At 52.8% G+C, this 25,565-nt stretch overlaps 11 protein-coding genes across 11 annotated transcripts; 6 read left to right on the plus strand and 5 right to left on the minus strand.

The window, feature by feature from the left end:
* Positions 1-323: 323 nt before the first annotated feature.
* BKA58DRAFT_53414 (uncharacterized protein) lies at positions 324-5,410 on the plus strand. The gene is made up of 5 exons (XM_046175477.1): positions 324-1,121; positions 1,185-1,568; positions 1,818-2,196; positions 2,248-4,981; positions 5,033-5,410. Exons 1-5 carry the CDS (start codon positions 510-512, stop codon positions 5,133-5,135), a joined length of 4,212 nt encoding a protein of 1,403 aa, XP_046020956.1. The 5' UTR covers positions 324-509; the 3' UTR covers positions 5,136-5,410.
* Positions 5,411-5,840: 430 nt separating this feature from the next.
* Positions 5,841-6,883, plus strand: BKA58DRAFT_473193 (uncharacterized protein). The gene is made up of 3 exons (XM_046175305.1): positions 5,841-6,248; positions 6,317-6,463; positions 6,534-6,883. Exons 1-3 carry the CDS (start codon positions 6,191-6,193, stop codon positions 6,620-6,622), a joined length of 294 nt encoding a protein of 97 aa, XP_046020957.1. The 5' UTR covers positions 5,841-6,190; the 3' UTR covers positions 6,623-6,883.
* A 67-nt stretch (positions 6,884-6,950) lies between these two features.
* BKA58DRAFT_405911 (uncharacterized protein) lies at positions 6,951-8,082 on the plus strand (the record flags this gene model as incomplete). Its single annotated transcript, XM_046171929.1, has 2 exons — positions 6,951-7,304; positions 7,705-8,082. The coding sequence occupies 2 exons, from the start codon at positions 6,951-6,953 to the stop codon at positions 8,080-8,082; spliced, it is 732 nt and encodes a 243-aa protein (XP_046020958.1).
* A 642-nt stretch (positions 8,083-8,724) lies between these two features.
* BKA58DRAFT_53500 (uncharacterized protein) lies at positions 8,725-10,678 on the minus strand. Its single transcript, XM_046175478.1, has 8 exons — positions 10,453-10,678; positions 10,269-10,403; positions 10,098-10,214; positions 9,854-10,044; positions 9,676-9,798; positions 9,547-9,627; positions 9,429-9,496; positions 8,725-9,377 (listed from the first exon to the last, which is right to left on the minus strand). The coding sequence occupies exons 1-8, from the start codon at positions 10,465-10,467 to the stop codon at positions 8,989-8,991; spliced, it is 1,119 nt and encodes a 372-aa protein (XP_046020959.1). The 5' UTR covers positions 10,468-10,678; the 3' UTR covers positions 8,725-8,988.
* Positions 10,679-11,120: 442 nt separating this feature from the next.
* On the plus strand, positions 11,121-12,523 carry BKA58DRAFT_393561 (short-chain dehydrogenase/reductase-like protein). Its single transcript, XM_046171102.1, has 3 exons — positions 11,121-11,568; positions 11,654-11,941; positions 12,017-12,523. Exons 1-3 carry the CDS (start codon positions 11,401-11,403, stop codon positions 12,464-12,466), a joined length of 906 nt encoding a protein of 301 aa, XP_046020960.1. The 5' UTR covers positions 11,121-11,400; the 3' UTR covers positions 12,467-12,523.
* Positions 12,524-15,738: 3,215 nt separating this feature from the next.
* BKA58DRAFT_324813 (uncharacterized protein) lies at positions 15,739-17,384 on the minus strand (the record flags this gene model as incomplete). The annotated part of the gene is made up of 6 exons (XM_046167979.1): positions 15,739-15,873; positions 15,933-16,818; positions 16,875-16,974; positions 17,023-17,095; positions 17,159-17,242; positions 17,331-17,384. The coding sequence occupies 6 exons, from the start codon at positions 17,382-17,384 to the stop codon at positions 15,739-15,741; spliced, it is 1,332 nt and encodes a 443-aa protein (XP_046020961.1).
* A 186-nt stretch (positions 17,385-17,570) lies between these two features.
* Positions 17,571-18,504, plus strand: BKA58DRAFT_393564 (uncharacterized protein). The gene is made up of 2 exons (XM_046171103.1): positions 17,571-17,791; positions 17,842-18,504. The coding sequence occupies exons 1-2, from the start codon at positions 17,607-17,609 to the stop codon at positions 18,386-18,388; spliced, it is 732 nt and encodes a 243-aa protein (XP_046020962.1). The 5' UTR covers positions 17,571-17,606; the 3' UTR covers positions 18,389-18,504.
* On the minus strand, positions 18,505-19,969 carry BKA58DRAFT_369266 (3-ketoacyl-CoA thiolase B). The gene is made up of 2 exons (XM_046168959.1): positions 19,682-19,969; positions 18,505-19,626 (listed from the first exon to the last, which is right to left on the minus strand). Exons 1-2 carry the CDS (start codon positions 19,823-19,825, stop codon positions 18,529-18,531), a joined length of 1,242 nt encoding a protein of 413 aa, XP_046020963.1. The 5' UTR covers positions 19,826-19,969; the 3' UTR covers positions 18,505-18,528.
* Positions 19,970-20,143: 174 nt separating this feature from the next.
* BKA58DRAFT_393567 (putative nuclear transport factor 2) lies at positions 20,144-21,370 on the minus strand. Its single transcript, XM_046171104.1, has 6 exons — positions 21,197-21,370; positions 20,999-21,019; positions 20,843-20,907; positions 20,716-20,787; positions 20,568-20,666; positions 20,144-20,516 (listed from the first exon to the last, which is right to left on the minus strand). Exons 1-6 carry the CDS (start codon positions 21,198-21,200, stop codon positions 20,403-20,405), a joined length of 375 nt encoding a protein of 124 aa, XP_046020964.1. The 5' UTR covers positions 21,201-21,370; the 3' UTR covers positions 20,144-20,402.
* Positions 21,371-21,448: 78 nt separating this feature from the next.
* BKA58DRAFT_53513 (uncharacterized protein) lies at positions 21,449-23,222 on the minus strand. Its single transcript, XM_046175479.1, has 4 exons — positions 22,719-23,222; positions 22,605-22,667; positions 22,293-22,547; positions 21,449-22,244 (listed from the first exon to the last, which is right to left on the minus strand). Exons 1-4 carry the CDS (start codon positions 23,007-23,009, stop codon positions 21,819-21,821), a joined length of 1,035 nt encoding a protein of 344 aa, XP_046020965.1. The 5' UTR covers positions 23,010-23,222; the 3' UTR covers positions 21,449-21,818.
* A 539-nt stretch (positions 23,223-23,761) lies between these two features.
* Positions 23,762-25,522, plus strand: BKA58DRAFT_53846 (5-methyltetrahydropteroyltriglutamate-homocysteine methyltransferase). Its single transcript, XM_046175482.1, has 3 exons — positions 23,762-24,134; positions 24,186-24,843; positions 24,891-25,522. The coding sequence occupies exons 1-3, from the start codon at positions 23,923-23,925 to the stop codon at positions 25,239-25,241; spliced, it is 1,221 nt and encodes a 406-aa protein (XP_046020966.1). The 5' UTR covers positions 23,762-23,922; the 3' UTR covers positions 25,242-25,522.
* The last annotated feature ends 43 nt before the right edge of the window (positions 25,523-25,565 follow it).

Raw genomic sequence — 25,565 nt, forward strand, 5'->3', positions numbered from 1 at the left:
GAGGTGTTGGGACTGCCTTCAAGGGCTCGGCTAGGACAAGATCCTTGTTGCGGCTTAGTCTGGCACTCAAACAATTTTCGAAAGAGCCCAACCGCCGTCCCTCCACCCACCCGTCTCTCCACTGCGAGAACACTCATCACGACACACGCAGCGGACTCAGTGAACTTCACACGAGCCGCCCCGTCGATTTCACGAATTTATTCGGCGAAATCCCCCTCCCGGACACGGAAACCTGTTCAGAGACCTCTTCATTGAAGCGCTCGGACAGCCCTCAACACCCTTCTCCAAGGAGTTGACCTCTGACCTTCCCTTCCCCACGCGGACGACGCTCTTTTCTGCACCACCCGAGTCGCTGTCTCAGCAACTCATTAATACTGCAGAGTTCGTCCCATCGCTCGAATCTGGGATTCCAGCACCAACGTCATCGCCCTCAGCTAGGTAGCGATTGCGCAGCCTACCGACCGCCCTCCACACCCTCACCGCACCTCACCTCACCCACCACCGAGTCCATGAGTAATCCCGCCTCGACTTCGCAAACTCCGCCGATCGCCGCTTCCTCGTCTGCGACCGCGAACAGCTCCTCTACAGGATCGTCCGCCACCGTGGCCGCCGGTTCGGCTCAACCCACTGCCCGCAGCTCGTACGCCAACGCGACCAAACCCACGATCGTGTCTAGCGCAGCGCCGCCCGTGGCAGTGGGAGGACCGCAGAATGCGCAGCATGGCAAGAGCTCCTCTGTCTCCCCGGTGAATGGCAACGGCGCCCTCAAGCCTGCTATTCCCGTCATGCCCACCATCGTCAGCGGTGGTCCCAACGGCAGCGCCCACGAGCGCAAGTCGTCTGTCCAGATCAAGCAGACCCCGCCTGTTGCGACTGCAGGCGGCCCGCCCTCTGGTATCAAGTTTGGATCGCTTGCCGGCTCACCAGCGCCTGCCCACGCCTCGCCCGTAGTCCAGGGAAACCTGAACCCGGCGCAGGTGCAGAACCCACGCGTCGCCTCACCCGCTCATTCACCGTCGCCCATTCCTACGCCTATCTCGGGAGGCCCCAAGCCTGACGGACTGCCCACTAGGCCAAACATTGTGTTCGGTGGCCAGGGCGGTGAAAGCACTGAGCCTAACGTGAGTTTGCGCCCTGCCCCCCATATAGTCCTCTTTCCGCTTCACATGCTGACTCCACCACAGGCACGCCCTGCCATGCCCCCTCAACCCAACTCCCATACAATGCCTCAGCACATGCGTCGCGAGTCCTCCCAGTCAGCGCACAGCGACATGAGCAACGCGAACATGGGCCGCGGCGGCTCGTACTCCAACCGAGGCGGCCGCGGTGGGTTCCCTCCCCAAGGTCAATACAACCCGCACATGGCAAACCATTCGCCACAGCCGTTCCGCCCCATGCCTCAGATGGGCCGCGGCCAGGCTGCGCCATTCCACCCTCCTGGCCCGCAGCGCTCTCCCTACACCCAGAACCGTAGCCCCGCTATGACACCTGCTACTATGCATCAGCAGCAGCACCTCGCTAATCCTCAGAGCATGCCATACTACCCGGGACAACAGTATCCTCAACAGGCAAGTACACCCTCTACTATCTTAGCTACTCCCTCAGTTTCTTCATCTTGCAGATTGGTTTTATCGACTGGATCACGAGTTTCTCCCAATTCTCCCATGTCCAGCCGTGTTACTGTCGGGAACGAGAGGCCTTCTAACCAAGGTCGATTGGATTCGGCAAATGTCCCCACACAAATTGTTCCGTCCCCAAATGTTTCAGTCTTTTCAAGTGCCAATATCGAATCATTCCTAACACAACTTTCCTCACAGGCCATCTACGGAGGCATGCCCCAGCCAGGCTTAGACCCGTACAACAACTTCTACCCGCAGAGCTACGGACTTCAGCAGTCTATCCACTACCCAGGTGTCCCCGCCAGCCCAGGTCGTGGCTTTCCTCCCCAGATGCAGCCGTCTCCCTACGGCGTTGCTCCTTACGGTCACCAGCCACAGGCTCAGAGCATGTCGCGTACTCCCTCCAACATGTCGGAGCGCCCGTCATCAGCCGTTCCTCAGCCTTCCACACCTGCGATGACCAACGTCAATCACATTTCGCACACGCATACTCCTAGCATGACGTCGGCAAGCCCCGCACCTAGCTCCACCTTTGAACGTCCGAAGAGGCAAAGCAAGGCTATCCAGATTAAGACTGGTAAGTTGTGATCTCTGCATGCGATCATATCACAAGACTAACAGCGTCTAGTTGATGGTGAAGTTGTCGACTTCAAGCCCAAGGGCGCCTCGCCCGCCCCGCCTGCTGTAGCATCTGCTGCACCTGCTGCCCCTCGTTCTCCCGCCATTGCTGCCACACCCACTCCTCCGCGCGCACCGAGCGCCACCGACTCTACTCGTGCTGAAGATACTGCTTCTAAAAAGGCCGAATTTGTCAAGCAGTTCCAGGAGAAGCTTCGTCTCCAAGAGGAAGCCGAGAAGAAGGCCAAGGAAGCTACAGAGGAAGAAGCCAACGCCGAAGCCAACGCAAAGCTTGCTGCTAAGGAAGAGGCGGACGCTAAAGCTGCTCTTGAAGCCAAGGAGAAGGAGGATGCTGAAGCTGCCAAGAAGGCTGAGACTGACGAGGCTGAGAAGAAGCGCATCGAAGACGAAGAGATGGAGCGCATGATTGCTGAGATGGAGGCAGAAGAGAAGAAGCGCGAAGAAGATGAGAAGCGTTACGCCGAGGAGAAGGCGAAGAAGGCTGAGGCTGAGAAGGCCAACGCTGCCGAGAAGGTCAAGCAGGAAGAAGAGCGTCTGCGCAAGCTAGAGCGCGAAGCCGAAGAGGCTGAAGCCGCTCGCGCGGCAGAGACTCCTGAGCAAAAGGCTGAACGCGAGGCCAAGGACAAAGCTCTCTTCGCAAGCCTGAAGAAGAACACCATGTTCGGTCCTGGTGCCTCCCAGACTGAGGAAGAGGCGGCTCCCGCTGAATCTGCAGCTCCTGTCGTCGCACCTGCACCTTCCAAGACTCCCACTGGCTCCAAGCCCAAGCCAGCTGCTCTCAAGCTCGAGACGAACAAGTCCGTCGAGCCAGCACAGCCGACTGCTGGTATGCAGGCGCTCAAGACTGCGCGTTTCCTCGAAGTTCGTGCTGAGGTCATGTATCCTCAAGGCGTAGCCAGCCCGAATCCGGCTCTCAACAACAGTAACCGAAGCAAGGGTCGCCAGTACGACAAGGACTTCCTCTTGCAATTCCAGGATGTCTTCAAGGAGAAGCCATCTGTTGACTGGGACATGAAGCTCAAGGAGACAGTCGGTGATGAGCCCCAATCGGCTCGCGGTCCCCCTTCTGCTCGTCCCGGTTCTATGCATCTGGGCGCCGGTGGACGTCAAGGTTCTCGCCCTGGCGGAGGCGGTGGCGGCGGAATGGGTACCTTTGGGCAAGGTGGTGGATTCCAGCCAGGCGGCCGCACACTCCCGGCAGGTACGACATCCGAACAGCGTTTCCAGCAATCCCAAGGCGGACGCGGTGGCTCTATGACGAATCCTCTTGCTCATGTCGTTCTAGGTGGAGGTCGTGGTGGTTTCCCCATGGGCGGTAGCATGGGAGGACGTCAAAGCTCCTACCAAAGCTCGCATGGACCCCAGTCCCCTCGCGTTAACAGCCGCAAGGGCGGCAGCCAAAGCAGCCGTCCCGGTGGTCGCCCCGGCAACGCTCAAGACGCCAAGCAAATGCCATTGACCGCCGGCCAGGAAGTCAAGGCACTTCAACGCTCGCAAACTGGTTGGGTTCCTACGTCTCTTACTCAGCCTGCTGCTGTCCAGGCTCAAATGAGCGCGGGCCACTTGGCTCCCGACATGGTACAGCGTAAGGTCAAGGCCGCTCTCAACAAGATGACACCCGACAAGTTCGACAAGATCTCCGATCAAATCCTTGAGATCGCTGGACAGTCCAAGGATGAGACTGACGGACGCACTCTTCGCCAGGTCATTCAGCTCACCTTCGAGAAGGCTTGTGACGAGTCTCATTGGTCGTCCATGTACGCCAAGTTCTGCAGCCGCATGTTGCAGACTATGAGCACCGAGATCAAGGATGAGAATGTCCGCGACAAGCACGGTGCGCCAGTTGTCGGTGGTGCTCTCTTCCGTAAGTACCTCCTCAACCGCTGTCAAGAGGAGTTTGAGCGTGGTTGGGAAGTCAACCTGCCCGAAGCGCCTGAAGGCGAGAAGGAGGCGAAGCTTCTGTCGGACGAGTACTACGTTGCCGCCGCAGCCAAGCGTAAGGGTCTCGGTCTTATTCAGTTCATCGGAGAGCTATATAAGCTAGGCATGTTGACTCTACGCATTATGCACGAGTGTGTGCTCAAGCTTCTCGACTTTGAGGGTCTTCCCGACGAGGCCGCTATTGAGAGTTTGGTCAAGCTGCTCCGCACTGTAGGTGCCACGATGGAGTCCGCCGAGGCTGGCCCCAAGATGATCAACATGTACTTCGAGCGTATCGAGAAGGTCATGAACATGGAGGGTCTTCCTTCGCGTATGCACTTCATGTTGCTCGACACCGTCGACATGCGCAAGTCCGGCTGGAAGTCCAAGGACATCCTCAAGGGCCCCAAGACCATTGCCGAGATTCATCAAGAAGCCATGGCAGCCCAGCAGGCCGCCGAGATGGAGCGCACACGATCAAATCAACGCGGTGGTGGTGGCCGTCTTCCTATGGGCCGCGGCGACGCTCGCTCGTTCTCAGGTGGTGGCATGCAGCCTCCTCCAGACACTGGCAGCCGTGTCCAAATGGACGATCTCCGCAAGCTGTCCAAGGGTGCTTCTGGACGCAATCTCAACAATGCTGGAGCTCTCGGCCCGTCCATGCTTGGTAACCGCACCGGCAGCCGCCGTGGCCTCGGTCCCAGCATGATGGGTAGTCGTGAAGACTCCAACGCCTCTTCGCGCAACGGCACACCACCAGTCCAAAAGGAGAAGGAGGCCACTGCTCATGCAAACGCTTTCAGGTAAGTTCCTGTACTGATCGTGCTTGAGATCTTTACTAACAAATGTCATAGTGCACTTGCTGCTCTTAGCAACGAAGACGCCGGCGAGGCTGGCTCCACTTCCAACGCCGCAGATGAGTCTGCTGCCGACACGGAGGCCAAGCCTTCCGAGTGATTACCTTTCCTTTCGAGCGCGTGACGGTTATACCCATAGACCACACCGCACGCGGTAATCTAATCGCCTGTTTCGTTGCATAGAAGGGGGCATCAGCGCGCGCATTGTTCTGCATTTCGCGGGGTTTCATTACTGCGACTCTCAAGACTGGTGGATTTCAAAAGTTTCCTTGTTGTCTGACGGCCGGTCTCACGAAATGGGTTTGGGTGTTCAAACCATTGGTCGGATCAAGCCCCGACGACTCTTTCATGCGCATGCTTCATGACGGCGTTCCGGATCTGAAGATGGGGACGGTCTACACCACACGCTTTTCACGAGCGCCCTGGTTGGGCTTTTTGGCCGAGTTTTCCTCAGTTCGTCATTTTTTCGCGCTGCGATTTCCTTAGGGTAGGGAGGACCAAGAGGTAGAAGGAGTACCGTGTCTTCCTGTGGAGGTATCTCCAATCCCGCTCCCCCTTCATGCGCATGTTATCCTCCTTTCCTTCTTTGTGCCTTTTACAGAGAGTGGTGGCTTGGTGATGCGGTGTCCGCCGACGATAGCAAGCTTGCTTAGGCATGCACTTGCGAAAAAGATCCTGCGTACACGAGAGCAAGATTTACGAGGAGATGACTCTTTGTGCAATAGCTTGATCTAGTTAGAATAAACTGGTAAAATTTTATGACTCTGCTTTTGTCTGTGATGCTGTCTGTAATGCGCCTCGGCCTGGGCAGGTCTGCGTACGCCCCCGTGACCGTTGAACGCACGTTCTCCGTCAATGATGTGATGTGATGCAAATGTCGATCTTTCTGCGTAGCGTTGGCTGACGGCAGGAGCGTTGCGCGTCTTTGCGCAACTTCCAGGTGAGGGGCACCGCAGGGATGCAGGTGAGGATGGCGCAAGTGGCTACGTCATAAGGACAGAGTGGTCAACCACATATCAGAACATCAAGCTGGTCGAAGTAAACACATTACACCTCGCTCTCAACACTTTGCACTTACGACTTCCTGACTTGAAACTTCAGACATCCTCATATCACGATCCAGCCCAAAGTACGAGCGTATCGCACGAAGCAACCATGTCCGACCAGAACAACCAACAAAAGGGCTTCTTCGGCACCGCTGCCAGCGGTCTTGGTACGTTTTACGAACCCCCGTTCAACCCATGCACCCTAAGCTCCGTGGGAGATATGCTAACAGTCCAGGAAATACCCTAGGCGCAGCAACAAACACCGTCGGCAAGGGCGTCCAAGGCGTCACTGACGCTACCGGCAATGTCGTCGCGGCTGGTGGAAAGGGACTCGGTGATGCTGTCACGGGGATTACGCAGGGGGCTGGGGATACTACCAAAGGTGAGTAACACAGGGTGTTGCGGTAGTGGAAAGTGCGAGGTTGGGAGGAGATGTGGCTAACGTGCAGCAGCGGCGGGCAACTTCGTTGGCGATACCACCAAGGCGGGCGGCAGGAGCGTAGGTATCGAGCAGAAGGATAACCAGACTGGTGGACAGTAGGGGGATGGGGAAGCCTCACGGTGATGGCGGAGTTGACGGGCATGAAGGAGAAGAAAGCCAACGAGTTTTGTTGCGGCCGGTATCATGCCGATGAACAATGAAAGTATATGAACACGAAAAGTATATCTATGTAGATTCGTGATGCGCCAGTGCATGCGGACTCTTTGGGCGTAACATGATCTTACATCACTAGACTGATCACCCACGCTAGCTCGAGTGCCGTGCGCGTTGAGGGGTATAAATACCGCCTTTCCTCTTTCCCAACCTTCCTTTCGCTTCGTCTTCTACTTCCAGTTCAATTTCTCCAAATGTGTCAGAAGAACCCTCCATGGGTGAGCGTCGACGCCAAACTCAAAAGCTCGTCCTAGGTCTTTCATGGAGTTCTTGCTTGAACCAGAAAGTTAGGAACGCAAGTTTCATCTCGTTTCTTGCCAACCACGCTCTCAGTGAGCTATCTCTAAAAGAATCCGATGGCATGGCATGTTTGTCCCGTCCTGTGAACAAAACGGCCCAACAAGCTGTCCATGTGGAATTCCTTGGTGATGAACTTTGGATGGCTTGCAAAAGAGCCCGAGCACAGTGCCATGGCTCTCTGTCCACAATCTTTGAAAGCGGATGCCTCCTGGTACATGATCGCATGTACGAGCCCTCAATATTTACCAGAGCCAAATATGACAACCATGTAAGAAATGTGTGTTACCTCGCTGGCTTCACATCACATCCTCGAGCCGTGCGCTGGCGGTATAAAAACTTCGCTCTGTTCTCCTCATTCTTGCTCTTAATATCCACAGCCTTTCGGCCTTTCCCAAAAAAGATAGAACCACGGTGGATGGAGTCCTGCCTCCTCCGCCTTTCTGTAAGATTGCACGGCAGCATTTATGTTCCCGCGTGCCGCCCTCTCTCCCAAAAACCTCGAGTCGTATTGGCTATGGAAGTTGAAGTCTTTCAAAAGTCATTCCCAAGTGGTTAGATGGAAGAGTGGAGTTTCTCTTCCTGCGGCACTATAAAGTGCTCTGCACCCGCATAGGGCTCACACCTCCATCTCAATGGATCGCTGTCGGGTTCTCGAAAAACCGTTTTAGAGCGTTCTGGTGCGCTCTAAGGGACCCTCTCCCGCTGTTATCATTCAAAAAGCCATCGATGTTGAAGGAACGTGCTGGCCTTATTTGACCAAAGAAACACGACAGCAATCGGGTCATGTTGCTTTCGCGTGTCTCAATACTGAAGAAGCTTATGCGATGGCCCTGACGCACGGAACTGCTTGTATACAAAGCGTCTTTTCTTCGACTGTTCTCTTTCGTCTTCTACATCTCCAGGAGTGTATCTACCAAGATAAAAAGGAATCGGCACGTGGCTGCTGTCTCTCGCGCCTTCTCAAATTCGCCGGGTATAAGCTCATGCGCGTATCCTGCCCTTTTAAAACTGGCCATCGATTACTACATGTGTCTTCCAGTGGCTGAGATACGTTTTCATGATGCTGCCGAGCACCTTTCTCCAAAATTTACCCGACATCCGACCCATGTGGCAGGACGTGGACACCAAAAACCATACGAGTAGAAGGATGTGAACATCGACTCGAACGCTCGCATATGCGAGATGTTGTAGTCACGTCTTATGAGGTAGTTGTCGGTGGCTGCTTGTAGATGTACAGTTTGGCTTTGCTGGCAGTCTTCCCAAAAATAAAACGCAACAGCTCGGTTTCATGTTGGCTCTTGGATCTAGCGACGAGATCACTAGTGTCATTTCCTCTTTTACGTATAAAGCTACGCCCTCACGTAGTTGTTTGTACAATAAAATGCTATACTTTAATCCAAAAACGAAAGCTTTTTATGAACATAAAGTTGGTTGGGCTGCGGCTCTCGGAGTCAAAACGAAACCAAAAGAAGGCGGTTTTATGATTCTCTCTCTTTGCAGGTTTGAGCTATCTAGATGAGAAGACAGGCGTGTCGTGACATTGATGAACGCCACAGGAATCCGCTTCCGGGGGGCTGAACATCTGGTGATTCTTTCCCCACTGCACCTGGTTTCAATTCAATTGACGCAATGATCAAGTACAGCCTCCTCACGTGTGACATGTCGCAATGTGGTGAAAATAAGCGTGACTCAACTCCATGGCCACTGTCTTTGGGAGTCGTCGTAATACACGAGATGGAATACGAGATACATATCCTTTTGAAATAGTGAAGGAACTTTCCAGAATGGAGTGAGTGCCTACGTTAAAGCTGATGACGTAGAAATTCCAGGATAAGTACACTCACATTCCTCCGATCATAACGAGAGACATGGTATATGAACAATATAATACAGTCATGAACCTGTCGTACTGGCTCTCCTCACGCGACACTCAAATAATCAACTAGCCGTCTCTACGAGCGGCTGATCTCCACATGCCGACTAACAACAATACTATCCTTGTTGTTACTCAGAAACTGATCGTTCTTCTCCAAAATTTCCTTCTGACTCTCGCTATCGCTCGATACACTAACGCGTCCCGCATGAACCTTGATCGTCGGCATATGCGTCTCCTGGTTGTCCGCGACCGTGCCGAGCTCGAGTTCGTGGTCGAAAGGCTTGTAGCGGTGGGAGCGATCCGGGTTGCTGAGACCGTGGGGTGTGCCCGAGCGAGGCTGGTAAGAGCCGCTTGAGCCGAGGTGTAGTAGGCGCTGGAAGAGTGGGCGGAGGGTTGCGATGTTGCCGACAAGCATACCGAGGGCGGGTTCGGCGTAACCCCAGATGAGGATGTTGGCGAGGCCGTCTGCGAGCGGTGTTAGTGTTGTGGTGTGGTGAGAGGATGGGTAGTGCTTACAAAGATAGTCGTGGCTGCTCGTCAGGCCAACGGTGTACTTCAGGCGGACTAAGCCTGAGATAGATGTGCTGCAGCAATGTTAGCGGTGTGCAGACATCAGATTCATGGGTTGCCATACAAAATCCCCAAGCTCAGGATGCCGCCGACTGAGATCTTAGTGTTCCTGTTCATTTGCACATTCCAGAGTAGAGCGATTGGCCTGGTCATGGTTAGCGCATATTCGATAGCAGAATCATGTGTGACCTACATGAGCGCAGTAGCCCAGTCTGTGAAGATGTTGACCGAAGTGCAGAAGAAGTAGACATTTTGCAGATACACTGGAGGCTGGCAGTAAGTCCCTTCGGCCATGAGATCAGCCCTCCAAGCAGCCCTGAAAAGTATACAGTTAGCATTGCCCACATGACGCCGAATCATTATGTACTTACTCGACCGGCCAACACTGGAAGATGATATACAGGATAGCTCCCAGATTGGTCGCTGCGCAGAGGCCCATGATGCCGTAGTTGATGTAGATGTAAACCATCCTCCTGCCAGCTATCCGGTTCAGCATGAAGGCGATGCTCAACTTGACGAAGATGATTGATGTGCAATAGAAGACCTCATAGAGGAAGAACCACTAAATGTCGTTAGCGACCGACCAATTCCGAGATACACTGGACGATGACTCACGAAGTATGCTGTCTCGACGTATTTTTGGTTGCCAGGCTTAGCAAAAGTACTGTCTTTGGCACCGATGCCATAATAGGAGCCAATGGTGGTGACGATGGTCAGTGTCATGAGAGGCAACTGTGGTGAGTGAGCTCAGTGTATTCTCGACAACTGCGAAGGTTGGATACATACGCATCCTACTGCCATAACCCAGTCCTCGAGAGCCCAACTCTGCTTGGTGATTCTGACATATGCTCGCATACCCATCGTGATGAAGGCAAGCAGTCCCGTCACAAGGACGGTCGCCGTGAGGTTGGGGCCTAGATCCTGCATCAAAGTCAGCTCCACTCGAGGCGTCTCAATTGGTTCAGCTTACCTCATGAAGTGTCATTCTGAGATGCCTTTGTGAATTATAGTTGCTTTTCAGTACTTCTTCTTCGTGATGAGCTACAGCTGGTGCTCTCAAACAACTTGCGGAGTTGAATGTGGCTAGAGTGGGGGGAAGTTTGACATTCTTGAGCTGTTGAAGTATACAAACAGTGCTGCAGAGACCAAGATTCCAAGAGAATGGATGGAACACTCTGCATTCACAGCCTGGTATAAGATCGCCAAAGAATTTCCCGCATCCCCTTCACCCGCATGGGTGTGCATTCGGCCGATCAGGGCGCCGAGAAAGGACATGCAGCACGGGTTCCGCTATCACGACATGTCTTACTGCCCCTGATACTGCCATCACGATCCATCGTTTTCGGGTACCCGCATTCCTGCTGACGTCGTCACACCTCGGTATTCCGATGTGTGCAGATCTCCAGAGTTAGACAGATATCGCGTGCGAATGTGTGTAGTTCAGCTTGTCAAATGGAAACATGAGTCGCCAGACGAATGACTTCGTGCCGATAGCGATGTCGATACGATTCGGGCCGGACTGAGAAAATTGGGTGTTCTGCATCGATCTCAGGTGAATGCCAAAAACAGGGTCCGCAATCCCACGCTAATCTCTAAGCGGAGACAATCATCGCCTTCGTTCGCTCAAACATTCCCAACGGCTTCGCTTGGGACGTTCCGCAACCTTAACACCGCACTGCCGACGCCCCGGTGTCAACATGCCAACGCTTTAATTACATGGTTTGCTGGGGCCAAGTCGTGCTCCATGAGTGGAGACACGACGAGGCGATTATCGCAGCCCGAATGCGGGGCCTCTGTCCCCAGAGCCTCGCATAAGTTAACACAGTGGGCTGTGGTACTTCTAGACTCTGATTAGCATCTTTGCGTTATCTTGCTACAGCGTATTCTTCGTATCGTTTGGAACCAAAGCACATTCACCATGGCCGACCTCAGCAAGCTCCCGAAAGACTTCTATGTCACGTCTATGCAGTTCACGAAGAATGCACACCAAGACGCGTACCCTGCCATCGATCCCAGCATCCCAGAGCATAGCCTGGCAGGAAAGGTAGCCGTCATCACGGGCGCTTCGCGTGGTATAGGAGCCATGGTATGTTGAAACAATTGACCGAAAACGCTCCCCCTTCGCCATGAATTCGCGTCATTATTGCGTCTGCTAAGGCTTGGTCTCGCAGGCAATGGTACCTGCCTTCGTCAAAGCTGGTGTGAAGGGTGTTGTGTTGCTGGCATCCAACGCCGAAAAGCTCGCAGCTACTGAGAAGTCGGTCAAAGAGACGAACCCCAACATCGAAACGCTTACATACGCTCTCGACATCTCCGACACGAAAGGCGTCGAGGCCGCCTTCGAAGCAATCCGGCAGAAATTCGGGCACGCGGATGTCCTCGTCAACGCAGCCGGCGCCATGACTGGAGACGGACCGAAACTGCACGACACGGACCCCGATCAATGGTGGAGGAACTTCGTAAGATCCGTCCCGTTCGCTGCTCATCCCGCAGTGCCTGAGTCGAAAGCGTATGAACTGATACATCCATTGTAGGAGATCAACGGAAAAGGCAACTATCTGCTCATCCGCTCTTTCCTTCGCCTACTGCCTAGCCCCGATACACCTGCCACGATCGTCAACGTAAGCTCATGGCAGGCGTTCTTTACCGTTCCGCCGCTTGGCGCCTACTTCATGTCGAAGTTCATTCTCGACGCGTTGGCTACGTACGTCGCTGCTGAGTACCCGAATGTTACCGCCGTGTCGATGCATCCGGGTCTTGTCGCGACCGACATGCTGCGTGAGCCCTTCCGCTCGCTCTTCAATCAAGACAGCCCGGAGCTTGTTGGCGGTACCGCCGTTTGGTTGTGTCAGGAGAAAGCGAAGTTCTTGAGCGGTCGCTTCATCGCTGCGAACTGGGATGTTGAGGATCTTCTCAGTCGCAAGGAAGAGATTGTGAAGGACGATTTGCTCAAGCTGACATTGAAAGGAGATTTCGGTGTATGATTTCTATAAGCAGCTGCATCGTATGATGAACTTCAATGCTATTCCATGACTATTACCATCTTACTACTGTGCTGACTCATGCGAACATGGATAGTGGTGTCATTCCAAACGTCAGAGCTCTGGGTGGCACTAGCGCACCGGAGAAGTCGTCCCCACGTATAAACACCCTTCAGTCGAGCTATTTGCTTTCCTTCTACAGTTTTTCCCTCCTATACCCAAAAGAAAAAGATGTTGAATACCATGTGTCCGGCTGTGAGAGCTCCGCCGGCTCCAAAATGCGCCTTTCAGATTTCATGTGCTTCGACACCTACAAGTTGAACGCATTCCGCCCATCACCTCTGGTACCATTACGAAAATATATTACAACAACTACGATGATGTGAAATTTCAGACACGTAAGACAAATCCAACAAGCACTAGCATTCCCAGGACGCGGTAGTCTCATCCAGAACACACAATAATCTCGACTTCTTGTCCATGAGTGGTTCAACTGCCATTGAGGACGAGTATATAAACTGTTGTTCACCTCGAAGAGTTGTTCTTCTCCATCCACCACTTTGCCCGGGGAATGCCAAAACACCATACTAAGCTACCATGGCGTTTTGCTGTCCTACCTTCTCCAAAAAGCCTATCTGCACATCTCGATGACTGTTTTCGAGAACCAGTCTCGGTCTACCAAAAGCCATTCCGTTTGACGAAATGGCCATGCGTCTGAATAACAAGAGCGTGCCACGCTGACGAAATGCGAAACTACCCGCCGTTCCATGCACTGACACTCTAAAAGTCGTCGTGGCTCAACTTATGAGAGTTGGAACCGTAAATACTTCCTCATCGTCTGCCACTCTTATCCTTCCGCAACCTCAACTTCGACCCTTTCTCGAAAACCAGATAATGTCGAGCCATGGAAAGTTTTCTGTGACTCCGCCCATACATTGGTTTCAAAACTACATGCAGCTGCCTGATGGCCTACTCTCGTGTCGTGTGGCCAGATCCAGATAGCGACATACAAAATTGCCAACGAGGCCGTGACATGAGCAAGACTAAAAACTACTAGCAGCGTATACATGAAAAGTGTCCATATGAGTACTATCTTCCTGCCTGACATCTAAGCAATCGAAAAATCAAGGCGCTTATGCGCAGTGAACGCTTCTTCCAGCTTATATAAAACCCGAAGTTGCCAGTCTTTCTACTTCCCTCCTCTTTACTTTCTAAAATCTTCAAACTATTAGAAAGAAAACGCAGAGTCCTCCATGCTCCGCCTGGCTCTCTCCTTGTCCAAAAATCGCCGACGCAGACTTGATGAGCGTCGTCTCTCCCACCCCTACGAACATATCCAATACACACAAGAAAACCAGGCTACCATCCGCCATGTGCGCCCAACGCTCAGTCGCGCAGTTTAAAACCTCGTTTTCGGCCCTCTCTGTCCCACGACTTCTCTTACTATCCATACCTCTCGTGCATTCTCTAAAGCCGAAGTAGCATATGCACATGCTGTGCGCGACTGCTGCGCTTCTTCCAAAGTGACCTTTACGCTACCCATGAAAAGCGGCTCTCCGATTTGTATCTACATACCAACTATCAACAAAAGTGCCCTTCGCGGCAAACATGTGCGAGAAGATCATCAGCAACGTGGTATATAAGTCTGTGCTCGCTGCTCCCTCTCGTTTTTCTCTCCCCACCTACGCCTCTTCCCAATTTTACAAAGTCACCATAGCAAAGCGGAATGTTTGTGGTGCTGTCGTCTTCTCTAAGAATACATCCAACACGATGGATGAGAGTCTTGCCTCTATGCTCCTACAAATATATGGAGTGCTCAAAACACTTCTAAAGACTGTGTATGCGCGTCCGTCAAGCGACCAAAACATTATAAAACGCCGCGCTCGCCTCTCTCTATCTTCTTTCCACATCCACGATCTTCTTGCATTTTCCAAAACTATCAGGTTTATACATGTGACCCTGTTCCCCCCAAGTCCAAACATGGCTTTGTTTCGACATGTGAGGATTGTTCCCCCACCCTTCGAGTAACATATCGAGTACCACAAAGGATTGAATACACCAACGATGTGGAGTAGCGAGCTGGTTAAAAACAGATGTTACTTCCGAAATGGCTCTTCCCCTCCCTTCGCCAACGCATTCACCTTTACCTCATTCTCTCCAAAAAGATCAATCTACTTTGGATGTTGCGCAAAGAGCAAAGTCCCCACTCCAAAAGGAGTGCAATATGATAACATGAGAAGCACCCGCGCAACTATTCGAAAATCACTCCAATTACCAAAGGTACTTCAAAGGAAAGCACATGCGCTGCGGATAAATTGCGCCCTGGGTATATAAACCTCTTCCCGCCTCTTCTCTGCTTTCTTCTCCATACACCTTCCTACCTTCAATTCTTCAAAACAATCATCAAGAGCCTCATGTGGTGCGAAGTGACTTGTTCCTCTCCTACTTGAGATTTTCTCAACCTCTTTACACGAGAGACATCTTCTCAAACCTTACATCGATATACTCACTACCAAAAGAACGAGAGCGTATACGATCTGCGGCACGTGGGTGAAGGAAAATAAAACCTCCGCTTGACTTTCTTCTCCCTTTCTCTTCAACATCCACAGTTCCTTCCGTTTCTCAAAAGAAAACGACGGCAACGCTTGGGATGTCTGCTGCGCTTCTTTCCAAAGTTACAGTTCCTACACGACATGAGCTGTGCTCTTCTCTTCAAGAATACTTTGTGAGATGGCATGAGCTGTGTTCTCCTCTTCAAAACTCCAAACCGGTCTGAGGATGAGGTGTGTTCTTCTCAAAATCACAGACGTTCAATCTATGTGGTGAGTGCTGTCGTGCCGTTGTCCAAAGTACCACACAGACAAAGCGGATGCGGTGCGTCCGTTGGGTCGTTCCGCGCCCTTCCTAAAAGCCATCATGTCTAGACCGATGTTTCGTCCGCTTGAACAATGAGCGTGTACACGATAATTAGGTCTGCGAACTGTTATTTCGGCTATAACGCGATGTCGTGAAGGTGGTGATAATCATCAGCAGCAGGCTGGGTCAGTGGTCACACATCGGCGGGGTAATCTGCAGTAAGCGCATCGCACCACCTCCTTTGACATGAACACCACATGACAAAATACACCACACACCACCATACACCAGTCAAAAATAGTCAAAGACTAAACAAGCTTTCATAAGACACACCGATTGATCAAGTTCGGCTTCCATCTATCTACAAACCTATCGTGCACAAACGTGGTCAGCCAGCAAAGGGTTCATGCTGAAAGAGTTTAAATACCAAGAGTGAATTCGACACCGACGTCAATGTCGCGAGCCATCTTGACGACCTTTGAGAACTGGACGGACTTCTCGGCGGCGGCTTGGAGATCGTCGATGGAGAAGATCTTGAGGCCTGAGTCGTTGAGCTAGAACATAACGTGTTAGCATGCATGTATATTAAATTAGTTCTTTTGGCGTGACTTACGAGCTTGTGAGCAGCCTCCATGTTGGTACCCTGCAACCTAGCAATGACAGGGGTCTTGAGGTTCATCTCGTTGACAACCTGGATGAGACCCTTGGCGATAGCGTCGCAACGGACGATACCACCAAAGATGTTGACGAAGATGGCAGTAACCTTGGGGTCGCTGGTGATCAAGTCGAACGCTTGCCTGATAGCCTCAGGTGTAGCACCACCACCAACGTCAAGGAAGTTAGCGGGCGCGCCGCCGTTCAGCTTGATGATGTCCATGGTAGCCATGGCGAGACCGGCACCGTTGACGAGGCAGCCAATGTCACCGTCGAGCTTGATGAAGTTGAGGCCAACCTTGGCGGCCTTGACTTCCTCGGGGTCCTCCTGGGTGATGTCCCTCCAGTCGAAAACCTCCTTCTGGCGGAAGTCGGCGTTGTCGTCGAAGTTGAGCTTGGCGTCCATGGCGAGGACCTGGTGGTCGGTGGTCTCGGAGAGAGGGTTGATCTCGATTTGGGTAGCGTCCTTCTCCATGAAGACCTGGTACAGCTTCTGGATGGTGTCCTTGGCGTCCTCGATGCACTGCTCTGAGAAACCGAGCTCGGTCGCAATGTTGCGGGCAATGTCGTCGGTGACACCCTTGTGGATGTCAATGGGGGTGGTGATGATGGCCTCGGGGTGCTCCTTGGCAACAGTCTCAATGTCCATTCCACCTTGCGACGAAGCGACGATTACGGGTCCTTGTGAAGCGCGGTCCATGAGGATGGCGAGGTAGAACTCGCGGCGGGCGAACTTGCGGTCGACGATGAAGACGGAGTTGCAGAGCCGGCCGGCGGCTCCAGTTTGCTTAGTGATGAGCTTGTGGCCGATCATCTGGTCGGCGAGGATGGAGGCTTCGCGGGGACTGCATGTTGTGTTAGAGGCTAGCTGCCGTGGATGTGTAGTAGCGAAGTAGCATACGAGTAGACGACTCTGACACCGCCCTTGAAGCCATTGTCAAAGGTACCCTTTCCACGGCCTCCAGCAAGAACCTGGGCCTTGATAACGGCATCCTCTCCGCCTGCGCGCATTAGCCCACAATTCTGCATTCACTCTTGCTGTCGCATACCAATCTCCTTGGCGATCTTCTCCGCCTCAGCGCCGCTGGTAGCGACACCACCCTTGGGCACACCGATGCCGTACTGAAATTCGCATTAGATATCTGGACCCTCGAAATTGGTGAAGATGCGGTGGAGTAGTCGTACCGACTCGAGCAGGGCAGCGGACCTGTATTCGTGGATAGCGAGACCTCTCCTTTGCTGGACGACAGAGCGCTTCAACGGTGTCTCCTAGCCCGTGTTAGTACATGACCCCCCAATGTGGTGCACGCTGCGTAAGAGGCTTTCGCAGCTTTGCGGAGTAGGCCCGTGTACATACAGCAGCAGCGCGGACAGCGCGAGCCAGCGGCCGGGCGCGGGCAAAGTTGTACATGATGTCTGAGCGGCAGACACACGTGTGGGTATATGGAGGGGAGTTGGGAGGGGGGTAGAGCTAGAGTGCACAGCTCCGTTGGTGTTGCGGCTTCACAGGGCTGTTGCGGACGTCTGCTAGCGCGCCGAGAATGAACCGGGTCCTCTCAAAAATATCGCGGCCGGGAACTTCTGTAACACCAAGCGACTGGAACTTGATGCACGTCAAAGTAATCGCGCAACCATGTCTAAGCGAGATAATGAGGGCGATGTCATCGCAAATCGCATAAGTCTGCTCGAGGCAAAGGGCCAGAAACTCTTGGCATCGCTGTATGGGTCGCGGCCGGACTGGGGCACTGCGGATGGTCATGCGAAAACACAAGATAAGGACGATGATCAAGATCTGAAACAAAATTACGCTCACGACAGGTAGATATGTATTGTTGTGTCGCCTATTGCATTTCTGACAGTGGATTTAGAATCGGTGTTGGCGGCATAGTTCCCAAGGATATCGAAGATGGCAGCTTCACCAGCAGGATACGAACATCAGACGACAAACTCCTGCAACAACTGATCGGCAAGAAAAAGGCGAAGGCCCATATCACTGCGAAACAAGAAGCTGCGAGACCGAATGCAGCCTCCAAAGCTCAACATTACAAGAAGCTTGCTGCAAAGAAAGAAGAGTCGGACGATGATGAAGAGGGGAGAGCTACGACGTTCAAATCCAAAAGGCAGAAGAAGAAGGTGAAGCAAGAAGCAAAGTCAGTGGACAGCGATGACGAAGATGAAGAAATGAGAGCGAAGAGGTTAGAAGGCGGTGCAGCGAAAGAAGAAGAGAAGGTAATAAAAGAAGAAGTGACTGCAGAAGCTCAAGCAGACGCAAAACCTATCAAGAAGGAGGACGATGATGATGAAGCGGAAGCCACACAGCCAGCACCCAAGAAAGCGAGGACAAAACCAAAGAGCTTCCTCGACGAGATTCTAGCAGAGCGGTCAAAGAAGAAGAGTAAGAAGGGCAAGGCATAGAGACCAGCAGCGACGGGGAGAGAAGGAGCGATGCATGTTTCACGGCGTTAACATTTGTCTTGATTCGATACCCAGTTCCTTCTGAGCAGAGGACCCCTAATTTAATACAACAAAGCTATACTTCTTATCTCCTTCATCTTCTACTCCCTAACAATCAAACTAGCCATCCCCATCCCCGTCCCAATACACTTGCTCAGCACACCAACCTGCTCCCCACTCCTCCCCATGTCACTCAACAGCGTAGCCAACATCCTACCACTCGTCGCTCCCAACGGATGTCCCAACGCGATAGCCCCTCCATTCGGATTCACCTTGTCCATCTTACCCTCTAGCCCCAATGTCCGAATGCAATGCAGCGCCTGACTAGCAAACGCCTCGTTGATCTCCCAGACATTCACATCAGATGTCTGCAGGCCAGTGTAGTCGAGCAGTTTGGGAATAGCTAACGCGGGTCCGATGCCCATTTCGTCCGGGGAGCAGCCAACGACTTGTGTACCCGCCCATTTACCGATGATGTGGGATTCCAGACCGAGGGTTGTGGCGGTGGACCGACGCATCATCAGCGCTGCAGACGCGCCGTCGGAGACTTGACTGCTGTTTCCCGCTGTGCTTGTGCCGTCTTTGATAAACGCAGGTTTCATCTCCGCGAGTTTCTCGACCGTTGTACCAGGCCTGATTCCATCGTCTTTTGTTACGGTGATGCTCTTTGTGTTCTCGGGGACTTCAGGCTCGATCCAGCGGGTGGTAACGGGTACGATTTCGTCGTCGAAGAGGCCGTTTCTCCGTGCTTTGGCGGCCCGCTGTTGCGATTCGGCGGCGAAGGCGTCTTGGTCGGCACGACTGACTCCGTACCGTGATGCGACGTTTTCGGATGTTATACCCATGGCCATTATGCAGTCTCTGGCTTCTTTTACGGGACTTTCTTTCATCTCGGGCCAGAGTTCTGTAGGTACAGCCCTGCTGCCGTAGTTTCGTGTCATGCTTTCCATGCCTCCTGCAATACCAACGTCTATTTGTCCTACTGCAATCGAGTTTGCGATTGAAGTTATAGCGGATAGACCGGATGCGCAGGCGCGGTTTACGGTGCTGAAGGAGGTTGTGGTGGGGATTCCGACGTGGTTCGCTGCCATACGACCAGCTTTCGAGCCACCAAGCTCTGCAAGTACGGTGCCAACACATATATCGTCTATTTTCGCGGGGTCGAGGTTGGGGAATTTGGCCATCGTGGCTTTGAGAACCTGGGGTGCTGTTAGGACTTGAAGCTGTGCATCACTGGTGCTGAGGATGGCATACCGCGCCTAGAAGTTCATGCTCATATGCATCGCGCAGTCCACCCTTCTTTGCCCTTGTGACTGGCGTCCGAAGTGCTGATAAGAAGACAACATCGTGGGGGTTCTTTTGGAGAATGTTCTTGAGACCCTTCTGGATGAAAGCCATTGTGAGACGACGGGCTGCGATGGAACGCTAAAGGACAGGAGGGTATCAAGAAAAGAGGAGAGGCGAAGTGAAGTAACGCCGATGCTTGCGAGTAAAAGACAGAATGTCCTGGCTTTTGCCGCGCGACGAGGCCATGGTTGTTGTAAGCTAAGCTCCAGGTCCGAGGAAAGCGTGGAGCTTCGCTTCGGCAAGTGAGCGCGGGGCGGAGGAATGGCGGCAAAGCTCTCTTCCGCGTCATGCACGGAAAACAAACCCGCATGGAAAAGGCCTGGGCATATGCACGATGATTGATGGGGTTTGAGATACTAGGGAAAGGTGCAAAGAAGGCAATGTCGATTCTGAAGATTTAGCTCAATCTACCTGTGTAGAACTCGTGAGTAGCTACACTCCCAAAGACGACTGCGTCAAGCATCGATCCTCGATCCCATCCGCACCCATGTTGCCTCCGCCAAAATGCTCAAAACTCGTAAGAAAATCGCGTCAGTCGTGTTCAAAGTCGCTAAGACTCAGTGACTCTCTATGCATGCCCCCGAAGTCACCGGTATGGTGAAGTCAAGCTCAAGAGCGAGTGGATGGCCTACGCGGCGGGGTATACGAGGCGGAAAACGTCGTTTAGAACAAACCAGTTGCCCTCAGCGTTCTTGAGCTGGAAGGCCTGGGTGAAGCTCATTGGCTTGTCCTCGCCCGCAAGCTATTCAGTATTAGTCAAAGCCGGGTGTAACGACATTTGAGAACGACTTGCCAAAAGCGCGCCAGTGACGAGCACAAGGATACCATCATCGGCCGAAGGCTGAGCGTCGACGGTGTCGGTACGGTGTTGTATCTGCTGGAATGGCAGGTTCTTCCCTGCATTAGCCCCGTCCCTGTTTCGTGGGCAGAGTCGTCGTTACCTGGAGCTTCTCTACAATGGCGGCTGAACCCTGAGTTCCTTGCGCCTCAAAGGTGAGCATAGAAGTCTCCTTCTATAGCATTTGTCAGCCGACTGCTGCTTTGCGCACACGCTTTCGGGTCGCATACGTAAAGGGCACCGAGACCAGCGCGGTTCTCATCGAAGGTCTTGTAGTAGAACTGGACGAACTGCTCTGAAGCAAGGGTCAGTCGCGGTTTGATGGATGGAGCGATCGCGGAGAGGGTGTCGGCGGGGTTGTGCTTGCTGTATGCGGTGGTACATACGAGCGATGGCGTTGAAGTCGGCTATAGAAAACGTCAGTTCTGGAGAGAGTACACGATGTTGCGAAGTGAGTATGAACATAGCATCATGTCCTCGGTGTCCCGCATCTTCCTAACACAGCCGTGCGCCCACGAATGGAAGCTATACATGTCCGCCGAATGCGCATCGAGGCGGTGGTGGGGTAGTGCTAGGCAACTTACACATCTTTGCGGTTTCTCGAACGTGGCTTGTCTGATCAAGAAAAGAGCTGGCTACGAGGTGGCTGAGAGGTGCGCGACGGCGATAGAGCGATGTGACGTGGAATTCTCGAGAAAGTGTTTGGGCTTTTGCTGTCACTGCCCGCCATCGATGGGCTTCGTTGGTGGGGCAGCCGCTAGGCCTGGAAGGGCTCGGCCCGATCTTCAGCCGGAGCGTGCCATTTTCTTCGAAGCTTCGCGCCTGCTCTTTTCTCTCACATCAACGCTGGCCATCAACAGCTTTATGCAGCACCTATGTTGTGGTCAGCGTCGCGTCGCAATACTCATCGGTAAGTTATCACCATCTCTCTCCACTCCTGCATTATGATGATCAACACAAACGATAACTTCCGAGTCAAAGACGGTGAAGTCCAAAAAATTTCAAGCTCAACAGGCTGATTGCCCATACACACTCTGTATTGTCTATTACATGGAGATGGCATATGCTAACATGTCTTCTTCAGATTGCCATGCACGCGACCGATGCTTTGCCGCTCAAACAAGCGCGCCATCCAAATAGGGTACATAGCCAATCGAATACCGTTGTTCCCGTTCATCTATCCTTCCGAATAATCGATGCGGCCATCTACAATCCCTTCTTCTGGAAGGACTTGACAGAGTCGACGATCGACTGCTCGAAAGTCTTATACTTGAGACCAAGGATGTCGATGGAGCGCTTATTGTTGTATGTGTAGAGGCCCTTCTCAGGTGTGCCTTCTGGGTAGTCGCCGCCAGGTGTTGAGTCGCTTGGCAGGTCCTTGAAGTCGGGGAAGTTCTTCTTAATGATCTGGCATAGCTCCTTGTTGGAGAAGTATCCGGCCGTAACGAAGAAGCGCTTGTTGGCTGCTTCCGGTTTCTCGAATGCAGCTACGTGTGCCTCTGCGACGTCCCGAACATCCACCCACAGATGCACACCACTGGGTGGGATTTCGTCCTTAAACTTGCCTTGTGCCGCAGATAGAATGCGCTGGTTCGAGGTGTTCATGTTGTCAAGGCTGTCAAGAGCGTGGACCTTGATTTATGTTAGCAATTGCATTGAAGCGTGCATCGCATGACTTACAATTGGCCCAAATACCATCGGTGGGTTAATCGTGGAGACGGTGAAGTTGGGCTTCTCCTTCTCAACAAATTCCCACGCAGCCTTCTCAGCGAACGTCTTGCTGGCACGGTATCCCATCATGGGGTTCTCCGTGGCTTCTTCTTGTGTGATCGGGTTCCAGTCGTCCTCAGAGTATGCGTGTCCTGGCCAGAAACCTTTGCTTCCGTTTACAATGGCGGCGAACGAGGATGTGATGACGACATTCTTGACGGAGGGCTACACAGTATCATTAGCATGCGAATGGAAGATGTACACTCTTCGGATTCAACATACCGCACTCTTCTTGATTGACTTCAAGATGCCAGTTGTTCCAATGACAGCAGGGTCAATCAGGTCCTTGGTCTTGTTAGCCAGCTGCCCCATGTTTCATTTCCCAAGCGCACTCACTTTCTGGACATCAGTGACATTGAAGTGGAACGGGCTGGCAGTGTGAAGCACAGCTTCGAATGGAGGGTCTGAGATAACAGCCTTCTCGAAAGCATCTGGTTGAGCGATATCCGGAACAATGGCGAAGCTCAATTGGCCCTTGTCGACGTAGCTCTTGTATGATTCCTTGATCTTGTCCGCCTTCTCCTGGGTGCGCACCGTGGTGACTACACTATGTCCATGGTCTAGGAGGATATCGAGCGTATGCGCAGCGATGAAGCCGCTTCCTCCGGTAAGTAGTACTCGAGTCATTTTAATCTTTTTGCGTGGTTAAGGCGTAAAGTTCAGGTGTTTTGGGCGTCAAAGTCTAGACTTGAAGCTACGAGGGAATGACAGCATATATGTAGCTATGACATCCCACCTAGCGCGGGGTAGAGCTTCCCCGAAATTCGGATTTACTCTCTTTCGCCGTTGTAACTGCCGCCGTCGCTTACGAAACTTGCGTTCGTTCGTAGCTATATCCGCGGCTCGTTCTCCAGAGTATTGCGTCATGCCCGTCATTCATCGATGGGATACTTTTGGTGGGGCATACTGCGTCTTCGTGTCGCCTTCTCGTGGTACAGCGAATAATTGCTGATCTGCAGCTTCTGGTCTCTTTGGCTTTCCAAACGGACTGTGGACCTCCCAATACACCCCACAGCACAGCCAAATCTTCATGTTCAACAAGTCGAGGCCGCCTTCAACTGCCTTGCGCGCCTGCACACCAACAACGTATTCGCGGATTTTGCCGTGCTTTGCGACAAACTTGGGAACTGGAAGTGCGCATGCGCAGTGTGAGGCGTAGTCGTGGGAGGAAAGGGTCTCCTTGTAGCTCGCGGCTTCCAAGTTTCCTTGTAACCTCATGGCTCTCGGCGTCACATCGGGTGGCGCCTCTCTTATTGAGCAAGGGCCCCACCATAGCTCGAGATGCCTCCCACATGGCTTACCCGCCACCCTCAATTACTCTTCCAATCCCATCGCCGCTCTGTACTCTAAGCTTCGCTTAACTGCTCCCGGCGCCTGAACATGGATATATCGGGGCTGAGAAAGGGTCCAACGGTCCTTGATGAGCGGCGTGTGATTGCGGGGCAAGTGGACATGATGAGGGGCAAAGTTTTCTTCCGTTCGATTGCTTCGTTTTCATTACTCGTTCTTTCCTGAGCTATTCATACCTATCGCATTGAAGATGTCGTCACTCAAGAGAAGCCCTCCATTCCGCGCCGAGCACGTTGGCTCATTGCTCCGCCCCCAAGAGCTTGTGCAAAAACGCTACGATGTTGCCTCTGGTAAAGCTAAGCCAGAGGATCTCGTTCCTTTGGAGAACAAGTCTGTCGCGGAGGTCGTCAAGTTCCAGCAGGACTGCGGACTGAAGGTTGTGTCCAGCGGAGAGTACACTAGGTCAATAGTCCAGGTGCTGCTAGTCCGAGTCTAGACTGACCTTTCATGCAGGCACATGTTCTGGGGTACCTTTTTCGAAACACTTCATGGCATGAAGGAACTCCAGCTTGGCGTTTTGAAGGGCTACAACAAGGACATGTTCCGCGCCTATGCGCCGGACGTCAAGTCTTTCATGGAAGCGAAGGAGGTGCCCAACCATGTCACCGTCTGTGTCGACAAGATCAAACACCCTGGCACTTCAAGCAACCAGCGTGAAGTGGACCTGATGAAGAGCCTTTTACCCGAGAGCGAGTGGAAGAACATCAAGATTACTCTGATCTCGCCATCCTGGTACCACTTCCGTTACATGAACGGGAGAGCATACCCCAAGGAGGTCTATGCGAATGACGAGGAGTACTTTGAGGATGTCGCAAAGGCATACCAGGAGGAGCTTAAGATTCTCCACTCGCAGGGTATCAGGAACATTCAGATTGATGACCCCAACCTCGCTTACTTCTGCTCCGAAGACATGCTTGCGGGCTGGAAGGCTGACACAACAAACGAGAAAACTGCCGACGGGATGTTTGAGGCCTATGTCAAGTTCTACAACAAGTGTTTCGAACGTCCAGCAGACATGCATCTCGGCATCCACTTGTGCCGCGGTAACTACGTAGGCAGCAGACACTTTTCTGAAGGTGCATACGACAACATTGCGAAGAAGATGTTCCAGGTATGTTCGTTTCCTTGTGCACAATTATGAAGTGCTGATCTTTGTAGGACTTGAACGTCGACACATACTATTTGGAATACGACACACCACGTGCCGGAGGATTCGAGCCGCTAGCGCATCTACCCAAGCACAAGAACGTCGTGCTTGGTGTAATCACGTCAAAATTCCCCAAGCTCGAGGACAAGGACGAAATGATCGCCAGGGTGAATCAAGCCGCTGATTGGATTGCAAAGGGTACCGGCCAATCGCGCGAGGACGCCATTCAGCAATGCTGTGTCAGTCCACAATGCGGTTTCGCATCACACGCGGAAGGCAATTCGCTCGGTTACGAAGACATGAGGAAGAAGCTGCAACTCGTCAGGAGCATTGCCGATGCCGTGTGGCCGGGCCAACCATAGACGCGGGAATAACTGATAGGGGAGTTTTCGAGAAGGCGCAGGTACCGAGCGACAGAACGTAAGCCTTAACGCATGCGACTAGAGCGAGCATTGGAAGGTGTTGTGGAGTTAGCCGAATGCCGAATTCAACATGGCGTTCGTACGGTGGGTGGAGTCGTAGTTGAGTCAGTTCACTCAGTGCCTCGTGGCGAAAAAGAAAAAGGCGGTTCCTGCGGCAGTGCATCGCACCACGTGGTATTCCGTCATCGTTCTCGGCGAAGAAGTCGGCAATCTACAGAAGCACGTTAAGTCCGTTCGCATACATCGCAGTGCCTATCGTGAAGT

The sequence above is a fragment of the Alternaria rosae genome (genome assembly GCF_020736505.1).
Source record: "Alternaria rosae strain MPI-PUGE-AT-0040 chromosome Unknown BKA58scaffold_11, whole genome shotgun sequence".
NCBI lineage: Eukaryota > Fungi > Ascomycota > Dothideomycetes > Pleosporales > Pleosporaceae > Alternaria > Alternaria rosae.

Bases quoted from the DNA above. Each gene is read 5' to 3' on its own strand.
- BKA58DRAFT_53414 (XM_046175477.1), top strand. From the start codon at position 510: ATGAGTAATCCCGCCTCGACTTCGCAAACTCCGCCGATCGCCGCTTCC. The intron at 1,569-1,817 runs GCAAGTACACCC...CTTTCCTCACAG, and splicing joins GACAACAGTATCCTCAACAG to GCCATCTACGGAGGCATGCC. The intron at 4,982-5,032 runs GTAAGTTCCTGT...CAAATGTCATAG, and splicing joins GCTCATGCAAACGCTTTCAG to TGCACTTGCTGCTCTTAGCA.
- BKA58DRAFT_473193 (XM_046175305.1), top strand. From the start codon at position 6,191: ATGTCCGACCAGAACAACCAACAAAAGGGCTTCTTCGGCACCGCTGCC. The intron at 6,249-6,316 runs GTACGTTTTACG...CTAACAGTCCAG, and splicing joins CACCGCTGCCAGCGGTCTTG to GAAATACCCTAGGCGCAGCA. The intron at 6,464-6,533 runs GTGAGTAACACA...AACGTGCAGCAG, and splicing joins GGCTGGGGATACTACCAAAG to CGGCGGGCAACTTCGTTGGC.
- BKA58DRAFT_53500 (XM_046175478.1), bottom strand. The intron at 10,045-10,097 runs GTGAGTCATCGT...AACGACATTTAG, and splicing joins ACGTCGAGACAGCATACTTC to TGGTTCTTCCTCTATGAGGT. The intron at 9,628-9,675 runs GTAGGTCACACA...AACCATGACCAG, and splicing joins GACTGGGCTACTGCGCTCAT to GCCAATCGCTCTACTCTGGA.
- BKA58DRAFT_393561 (XM_046171102.1), top strand. From the start codon at position 11,401: ATGGCCGACCTCAGCAAGCTCCCGAAAGACTTCTATGTCACGTCTATG. The intron at 11,569-11,653 runs GTATGTTGAAAC...TTGGTCTCGCAG, and splicing joins CGCGTGGTATAGGAGCCATG to GCAATGGTACCTGCCTTCGT. The intron at 11,942-12,016 runs GTAAGATCCGTC...CATCCATTGTAG, and splicing joins ATCAATGGTGGAGGAACTTC to GAGATCAACGGAAAAGGCAA.
- BKA58DRAFT_393564 (XM_046171103.1), top strand. From the start codon at position 17,607: ATGTCTAAGCGAGATAATGAGGGCGATGTCATCGCAAATCGCATAAGT. The intron at 17,792-17,841 runs GTAGATATGTAT...CAGTGGATTTAG, and splicing joins CAAAATTACGCTCACGACAG to AATCGGTGTTGGCGGCATAG.
- BKA58DRAFT_369266 (XM_046168959.1), bottom strand. From the start codon at position 19,825: ATGGCTTTCATCCAGAAGGGTCTCAAGAACATTCTCCAAAAGAACCCC. The intron at 19,627-19,681 runs GTATGCCATCCT...ACAGCACCCCAG, and splicing joins AGCATGAACTTCTAGGCGCG to GTTCTCAAAGCCACGATGGC.
- BKA58DRAFT_393567 (XM_046171104.1), bottom strand. The intron at 20,908-20,998 runs GTATGTACCACC...CCCTTGCTTCAG, and splicing joins CGACTTCAACGCCATCGCTC to AGCAGTTCGTCCAGTTCTAC. The intron at 20,667-20,715 runs GTAACGACGACT...AATGCAGGGAAG, and splicing joins CCATTGTAGAGAAGCTCCAG to AACCTGCCATTCCAGCAGAT.
- BKA58DRAFT_53513 (XM_046175479.1), bottom strand. From the start codon at position 23,009: ATGACTCGAGTACTACTTACCGGAGGAAGCGGCTTCATCGCTGCGCAT. The intron at 22,668-22,718 runs GTGAGTGCGCTT...AACAAGACCAAG, and splicing joins ATGTCACTGATGTCCAGAAA to GACCTGATTGACCCTGCTGT. The intron at 22,548-22,604 runs GTATGTTGAATC...GATACTGTGTAG, and splicing joins AGTCAATCAAGAAGAGTGCG to CCCTCCGTCAAGAATGTCGT.
- BKA58DRAFT_53846 (XM_046175482.1), top strand. From the start codon at position 23,923: ATGTCGTCACTCAAGAGAAGCCCTCCATTCCGCGCCGAGCACGTTGGC. The intron at 24,135-24,185 runs GTCAATAGTCCA...CCTTTCATGCAG, and splicing joins TCCAGCGGAGAGTACACTAG to GCACATGTTCTGGGGTACCT. The intron at 24,844-24,890 runs GTATGTTCGTTT...TGATCTTTGTAG, and splicing joins TTGCGAAGAAGATGTTCCAG to GACTTGAACGTCGACACATA.